This window comes from Eupeodes corollae, chromosome 1 (assembly GCF_945859685.1).
Source record: "Eupeodes corollae chromosome 1, idEupCoro1.1, whole genome shotgun sequence".
Classification (NCBI taxonomy): Eukaryota; Metazoa; Arthropoda; class Insecta; order Diptera; family Syrphidae; genus Eupeodes; species Eupeodes corollae.
This window is the reverse complement of record NC_079147.1, coordinates 230,817,835-230,826,347: the sequence shown is the minus strand read 5'-3', so window position 1 is coordinate 230,826,347 and position 8,513 is coordinate 230,817,835. Positions and strand designations below refer to the sequence as shown.

Sequence of the window (8,513 nt, the reverse complement as noted above, 5' to 3'; positions counted from 1 at the left end):
CATCGTTTCAGATTTAAAATAAAATTATTTAAATCTGGAAAACAATTCTCAGACAAAATTTTCAAAAGCAGAAGCAAATAAATTCTCAAACTCTAAAGTACTTTTCACATGAGCACGACCAACGACCAACGAATGAACGAATATTCGTCGATTTTGACGTTTCTTTCACATGAGGGTTTTTAATTCGTCGCGAATGAAGCCACAGAGGAACATCATTCACCACCGAAACCAAAACAAGAATGATTTTTGAGGTTAAGTACGCGCGATTATTTTATTCGTTGCGAGTGTGGATAATGTGGAACGCGAATAAAGTTTGACAGTTCGTATCAACTATAATTTTTTTCGCGACGAATAAATTTGTTTTCTTAAATTTATTAATATATTATAATGAAAAGTAAAAGAATGTATCATAAATCAAATAGAAACTATATTGCTTTCGTTTTGTTAAGAATTTGTGTGGAAATATGTCTTCAAACGTATATAAACTCACATTTTGGGATTCATTCGTCGTTCGTTGGTCGCGCTCATGTGAATACTACTTAAACTCTTGAATTGAAGGTTACGCAAATTAAGATAAACAACGCGCAACTTGGTTTTTAACTTCAATTTTGATATCATCTCTGAATTCGGTCAACTGCTGTGTTAAAGATGATTGGAATTTGAAAAAGTGCGAATAAAACGGAATTGGAAATAAGTTGAAGTCTAGGATAGCTTCCACAAAAAGGATATTTTCGTATCAATTTACATAAAAAACCTAATGGGTAAGGGAAATTGGGAACTTGCAGCTATAAGAAACATAATTTATTTTAAATCCAAGTAAAAATTTTAATTACCTACTAATTATCAAAGTTTTTTTTTTCTAAATTTATTAATTTATTATTATATTTATCAGCAGCACAGAAAAGTTAAAAGAAAAGGAATATAAACGAAAAAAATACTTAAATTAAAAATCTCTGACATTACTGGAGGCCATCGCAACCCTACGAGCCACAACCCGACCATCACCATCACCACCAGTAGCAAAAGGGAAAAGGAAATTTTTCATTTAACACAATAGTCCTTCCTTTGCTGGCGTATAATTGCCTCCAGCTTGATGCATCTCTCCCGTAGAGCACCGTTCTCCTTTTGTAGTAATTCAATTGTTGTGTCCTTCTTTTCGATGGCTTGTTGAACTCTGTTTTAAAATAAAATGGCAAAAAAGACAAGAATTGTTTAATTCCAATTAATTAAGGCAAATCCTTCTCGTTAACAACTTTAGCAGCAATGTAACAACACTCAGGTTATACCTTTTGTGTATCTTTTGAATCTCATTATCGCGCTCCGATTTAAGGGTAGCCACTTCAGTTGCAATTTCAGAACGTACATTGTCCCGCAGATGTTCACGTTCCACAAGAAATTCATTACACATCTATAGGAGAAGAGACAGACGTTTAAAAAGTAAATTTAAATGTGATTAGAGGCAGAGGGTTTTTGGCTGGCCAAAACCTTCTGCTATCGCCACCAAGAGGTCTACTAACCTTCTTACTATGGTCGAGTTCTATGTGCAATTGTTTTAATTCAGCTTGGCTATTTTTAACCTGAGCATCAGATTCGGCCAGACGGGTTCTTGTCTCGTTATATTTTTCACGTAAATTTCTTTCGACTGTTTCTGCTTCTAAGATGTCCTTTTCGTATTTCTCCTTTAATCGTCTAGAACATTAATTATTAGTGATTTTTTTCAAAATAATTACATTTTGTTTTGTTAGCATATTAGAGCTCTTAAACTCACTCGATTTTTGATTCAAATTCTTCTTGATTTTTTAAGGCTTCGTTATCCATTCTTGTTACAATGGTGTCAATTTGGCGATCCCTTTCAATACGATAATGCTGACGAATTGCATTTTCACTCTCAACTTGACGCATTTTTGCTTCGTTTTCGTATTCTTTTTTCCAGATTTCAAAGTCAGATTCGTATTGCTTTTCCATAGAGTTGACCCGATTCTTGAATCAATAATATACAACATTAAGGGAGCTTTTAAGAACAAAATCATAACACAGTAACTCACTTGGTATTTTTCTTCAATCCTGGACATCTTCTCGACCAATTCCCTTGTCGCATTTTCAACGGCATCTTCCTGTTCGCGCTGCATTTCGAGTTTTTTCCGTTGCATCTCACATTCTTTATCCTTCAAATCAGCTTGATGGCTTTCGCGTTCCGTAGCAAGCTCTTCGCATAACTTTGCCTTTTCTTCGTCGAATTTTGATCTTTCCTCTTGAAGTTGTCTTTCATACCTTCAATTAAGTTCAAAAGAAATTATAATGGTTTGCACAGAGTAACACCAATCGCAATCTTATACCTATCTCTGATTGCGCTACGTTCCTTTTCAATTATAGTTTCGCGGTCTTGAGCGCAAGACTCTCTTATGCTATGTTCAATCTGGTCATGCTTCATACGGGCCTCATCTACGGCATCTAATAGTTGCTGCTGATGTGCTCGTTTTAACTCTGTGATTTCTCGTTGATGTTCACATGTCATTTTATTGATTTCCATTTCCAATCCTTTAACAGTAAGTTCCTGCAATATATGTATAGCATGATAAGTCCTAGATGATGTTGTTCGAATGATTGTTTCAAATATTTTACCTTGATTTTCTTAGTATTGTCGCGGACCCATCGTTCACGACGAATTTTTTCCCCTGCTAGAGTTGTCTCTTTGACTCGCGCCACTTCAGTTTCCAATTTATGCTCCCATGCCTGATTTTGACTCTCGAGTCTTCGCGTAAGTGCTGCAACTTTTTCACATAAGGAGCCTTTATCTTTAAGAAGCTATTGGGAAAACAGATTTTTAGTTTCTTTTTGTCTTAACTCCTTTTTTCATGGATCTCTTTTTACCTGCTCAATGAAACCCTGATGGCGAGAAACAATTCCCTCGAAATGTTTCTTTTGTTCGCGCAAACGATTAGCTGTGTTTTGTTTCTCAGTCCGAAGTCCTTTTTGTTTTTCGTTACGAGTTTTTATTAGATGCTCCTTTGAAAGGAGTACTGCATTGGCAAGTTCATTGGCACGTAGACTGAGACTTATCACACGACGGGCTAGTTGGTGATTTGGAAGCATTAAAAGATCTGAAAGTCTGCAATGGGAGAAATAATAAAATTTGAAGAAGCTATTTAACAATAATATTATTAAATTATACTTAGGAACATCTTCAGCTATATCGGGCTCCACAACGAATTCGATTTCAGAACGATTGGATTCGGGGATAGATCTACGAGTTTCTAGCAGCGTCTTGTCACAACTGTTTTCCACATCATCAAGGTAACTTAAAATGTCTCTGAGAAGAAAAATAAAATTAATAAAAGATTAAGTAGTTATGAAATTAGTTGTTTGTGCAAAACTAGAAAGTTATTCTAATTTTTTTTTTAAATACCCAAAAATTAGAGTTTTTGACCCAGTATCCAAAACGCAGTGTTTCCAAATTGTTCTGAGCATTGTTACAGATTTCTGGAACTTTCAGAATATACGACTGAGCATGAGAAGAGCTCGATCGAGGAGATAGAGGGATGTCACAACAGGAATGAGGTTCGTTAATTTTACCGGAAGGTACAAAATAACCTCCCAAGGGTACCAGCCACGAACCGGAGCATGTAAGGACGATCAGGGGAACATCGTAGTAGAATCGCAATCTATCTTAAGAGTATGGAAATACAAATTCTTCAAATTATATAACGGCGATGACGAATCGAATTCCGCTGTAAGAAAGATAGAACCACTCAACCTAGACAACGCAGAGCAACAATTCTGTCTACCCGACCTCGACGAAGTGAAGATAGCTGAAGTCAAACAAAGCTGCTGGGGCTGACGGAATCGCTGCCAAACTATTCAAAGCAGCATACGAAGACTTGGTAGGGATCTGGCACTAACTCATCTGCAAAATATGGTCGGAAGAAATCATGCCCGATAAGTGGAATCTCAGCATAGTTTGCCCGGTACATAAAATAGGAGACCCTATAAATTGTGCTAACTACAGAAGCTTTAGTCTTCTTAACATTGCATATAAGAACTTCTCTGCCGTATTATTTAAACTCCTGATGCCGTTCGTCAACAACCTGATAGGTTCTTATCAGTGTGTCCACTATCGTCCAAATATCTACGGCAAACCTCGGAAAAACCCAGGAACTTAAAATCGATACCCACTATCTCGATAGGGAAGAGCTCTACAGAGCAATGTCTAGTTTTGGCATCCCTGTCAAACTTATTAGTTAGTGCAGCATGACAATGGAGAATACACGCTGCTCTATCAAGGCTAGAAAAGATCTTACCGATGCATTTGATGTCAAAAAAGGTTTTAGACAAGGCGATGCATTGTCATGCGACTTCTTCAACATCGTTCTGGAAAGAATTGTGCAAAACTCAACCGTCAATCCCAATCTCCAATTACTTGGATACGTAGATGATATTCACATAATTGGAAAATCAAAGCGTGATGTGAGTGGAGTGTTTTTGAGCATTGCGGAGGAAGCGGAGAAGATGGACAGAGTATATGCTGTCATCAAAAATAGGACATTGAACGACGACTCTTGCACATCGCTGCTTCTTTGGACTTTGAAGGCATTTGAGTAGTAAAGTCCTCTCTAGAGCATCTTAAATCAACATCTATAAGACACTCATCATGCCGGTTTTATATATGGCGCTGAGGCCTGGACCCTGTCAAAGAAAGATAAGAGCGTCTTAGGATGCTTCGAAAGAAAAATTCTTCGGGACGTCTGTGTAGATGAAGAATGGAGGAGAAGTTACAGCGAAAAACTTTTCTTACTGTACAGCGACACTGGCCTGGTTAACAGAATTAAAGTCCAACGACTTAGATGGCTGGGTCATATATAGTGAATGGACATCAATGCTCTAGCCCGGAAGGTCTTCGAATCGATTTTCCAGAGACAGCGCAGTAGAGGAAGACCGCGACTCAGGTGGCGCACGCATAGTGTGAGAAAACCTCAAATCAACTTGGCGTGTGGATCTAGAGACAGCTAGCTAGGGACCGATATGGCTGGAAGCGCATGTTTGTTGAGACCCTGGTCCGCTCCGGAATGTACCGCCACCATTATGTTAGCAAGCAATTATTTCGGTGTAAATCGAATTTTCAAAAACAAAAACCGAATTTTTGAACTTTGTAAAAATGATTTTTGCTTATGCTGTTAAAAGTTAAACTATTTAAAATATTATTTATAAAAGACCCACAACTTAAAAAATATCAATTTTCCAATTTTTTAAAATTTTAAATATGTTAGCAACTCTAGCAACGGCAACGACTTCAAAATTCTGTCCTTAAACATAAATAGTAAATATACAAAACCCCAAACAAAAAAATTACTTTAAAAAATTATTTTGTCAATATCTCAAATCAGTTTGTTTCAAAGATAATGAAAGTGATTTCGGAACTAAAAATTCCAAAATTTGGTTAAAATTTTGTTTAATCTTTTAAAATTTTGAACTTTTTACAGATAAAACAAAATTTTATAGTTCAGTACCTGTATTTATCGGGTGACTTTGCATTGTTTGATGATGTTGGTGGTTCTATTTCATCAGGATCCAATTGAGCAATAGAATTTAGCTTAAGCTCGTTTTCCACCGTCCTTTCCGCATAGTTATCTAAACAGACGAAATTTTGATTTATTTCATCTTATAGTTCCTATTACAAATACAATTACAAAGCTATACTCGAACATACCTTTTTTCTTGTCCTCCTCAATTTCCTTAATCACTGAAACTATCTCCTCATAAGTCGAATCATCTTGTGAGTTTTCATCTGATTTTGAAATCTGCGAACTGTCCTGTGTTGATGAATCCTCATCTCCGTCAATGCTATCTTTGGAAAATTTCTCAAGGTCTCCACTGACGACGCGTTCTTGTTGAGTTACTTGAGCAGACATCCAACTATCGACCTTGTCCAATTGAAATTCGTCCAGATTTGAATCCTCGCGATATGGCCCGAAGCCCCTTTTATGTTTCACTCCACCTACATGGCTAGAAAGTGACTTTTCAGCTCCTGAAGCAGATTTAGATCTTCGTTCTTTTGTCGCAGAAGGAGGTCTATTGTTTGAACGTTTTTTCGTTGTGACAATAGGACTTGCAGTAACCTTTAAATAGTTGTTAATAACTGACTCACTTGAGGGTGCTGCTGGAACGGATACGGCAGTGATTGGTAGAACAAGATTCCTCTTGGTCTGTTTGTACATTTCTATCGTGGAGTTTTTACTGTTTACTTCAGCAAAATTATTCTGCTTCTCTAATTGAGCGTAATGCCCAAGCGATGGTAATGGCAATGGTTCCATGTTATTAAGCTGGCAGTGTTGTTTTGGTTCTAGATCTTGAAGAATATTCTTAACTATAGAAGAGCATTCTGAAGATTGCTCACCAATTACATTTTTATACTGTCGAATCACGTCACTTTCACTTTCACTTTCTCGATTCTTGGATTTTTCTGGAGATGTCGAACTCGAATGCGGAAGTTCACATTTTTTTGGCGAATCATGAGCACTGGCAGTTGATGAGCTCCGAGTGCTACAGGAACAATTCTCGGATGGACACTTTGGGTATTCAAATGTCTCTGCTTGGACTTCACTAGAGGATCCGAAGTGAACTGACTTCTTGGAACCGTAGAAATAAGATTGCTTATCGTTGTCACAGTCACTGAGTGCGTCAAGGTCTTGCGTGTTGTCGGAAGCCTTACTGAAGGAAACTCTCCCTGGAAGATCGGGCTTCTTTGTGTGCCAAAAGTCATTAGATTGACATGATTTCTCCTTGCAAAAGTTAGTAAGCGAAGAAGATGAAGAAGGGTTCATTCTCTGTTGAAGCTGTTGGTTGGAAGACCTTAAATCTTTATTTATAATAGAAATGATGGAAACTATCAGAATGGAGATTTTACCTTGTCGAAGTTGTATCTCCTTCTTGGCTACTAATTTCCAATGAGTCTTTTCTTGATCTTCCCAAGTTGTTTGCACTAGAACTCTTTCTGAAAGTGCTAGTTTCAGACTGCTGATCATCGGATTGGTCTCGGCACAACCAAGAACGTTTTATAGGTTCATCAAGCAATATTTTCAAAAGATTAGACGAAGAAACCGATAGGTATCGTTTCTGCGAAATAAAATTAAATATTGTATAATTATGTAATTTTTCTTGGGCAAAATACAAACGAACTTACATTTCGGACTAATTTTCCACTGCATTCGCCTTCTATGTAGCTTCCACCACCGAAGCACCTTGAATATTTTGCATCTGCCGATTGGGGTCGCTTTAAAAATGGAGAAATGCGTCCTCGTCGAAGTACCGAGGCAGAACCTGGACGTTGGAGAAATGGTGTTTGCTTAGCATTCAATGATTTGGGCTTATGCCGTAAGACTAAATTTATCTGTCAAAATAAATTTAAGTAAATATTTCTTTGACTACTGCTCTCAAGTCTCACCTGTGATCCTTTCAAACTCAAATCCATACTAAAAGAGTGGCTATCGGTGTTAAAGTGGAAGTGGAAAGCTTTTGAATCATTAAGCTTAAGAAATTTTGTATATGTGACAAAAATCCTTGTTTAATGTTTGTATATTTATATATCGACTGACACGGATACTAACAAACGGACAACTAAGGTGGCAAAAAGTTGGAAGGTTTGTGAAGGTAGTTCCTTGGACTTACTTAAACATTGCTCTATTGATTCCTACATGGGCTGTGACGGTGAATGATGCATGCCATACACAAAGGTTTTCACCTTGCCTACAATTTGGTCACAACAGAGTGAATTTTAAGGGTGGACAGGTGTTTTCTGTTTTATGTGTTGTGTCCTATTTCAACCCTTATAACAACAAAGGTGTGCTGCCAACAGCAAAGGGGGGATAGCATAGAGCATATTTATGCGTGCTGTTCGAGTAATTGTTTTGATGAGGCGCAATAGTCGAAAGGTTAACTATAGAGGGTTGCTATGTTTTGCTTGCTAACTTTTTTCAATGTTTTAGGGATGTTGTTTTTCGTGTGGTGTTTATTTTTGGATTGATACATTTGGTTGATATTTTAAGGTAGGTAAAAAGTACATATGCATGATTTTGAGACAGTTGGAATTGAGAAAGGCACATACAATGTTTAATTCCAAAGAAAATCAAGTTCTTGTTGCAGTGTCACGAAGTAAATGTAATGCATTGTGTTTTTAATAAATGGTGGGTAAATTTTAAGGACCGTTGTTGATTTTTAATAAAACACAAATTAGGTTTAACATTTTGTTATTTTTTTTTATTATGACAATTTTGGTAATGTTCAATTATGTATAGATCGAAATATCGGCCAAATGGCTGCCGCGGCCTCGACAGCAATCCTCTATCTAATGGGCCAAATTTTCGAAGTCGCTGAGGCATAATTGACGTTTTATGCAGTTAAAGTTCCGAATTATCTCATCGCTCGCTAAGCTCTTTGTTTCTGGCTTATAAAAAAACATGTCCAACGTTGTCAAATCACATGATCTTGGTGACCAATTGACTTCGCCAGCAAGGAGGTAA

General features: G+C 37.1%; 1 protein-coding gene across 2 annotated transcripts; it reads right to left on the bottom strand.

Annotated features, from left to right (window-relative positions):
* Nucleotides 1-800: 800 nt before the first annotated feature.
* LOC129941758 (centrosomal protein of 131 kDa) lies at nucleotides 801-7,609 on the bottom strand. Of its 2 annotated transcripts, XM_056050474.1 has the most exons (14): nucleotides 7,439-7,609; nucleotides 7,178-7,384; nucleotides 6,902-7,110; nucleotides 5,705-6,846; nucleotides 5,505-5,625; nucleotides 3,173-3,310; nucleotides 2,872-3,109; nucleotides 2,623-2,805; nucleotides 2,337-2,554; nucleotides 2,046-2,271; nucleotides 1,769-1,980; nucleotides 1,518-1,689; nucleotides 1,287-1,408; nucleotides 801-1,174 (listed from the first exon to the last, which is right to left on the bottom strand). In XM_056050474.1, the coding sequence occupies exons 1-14, from the start codon at nucleotides 7,463-7,465 to the stop codon at nucleotides 1,042-1,044; spliced, it is 3,348 nt and encodes a 1,115-aa protein (XP_055906449.1). In that variant the 5' UTR covers nucleotides 7,466-7,609; the 3' UTR covers nucleotides 801-1,041. The 2 variants fall into 2 exon arrangements, with proteins under 2 accessions (XP_055906449.1, XP_055906450.1); XM_056050475.1 differs by lacking the exons at nucleotides 7,178-7,384; nucleotides 7,439-7,609 and having other exon boundaries at nucleotides 5,705-6,830; nucleotides 6,902-7,033.
* Between the last annotated feature and the right edge of the window lie 904 nt (nucleotides 7,610-8,513).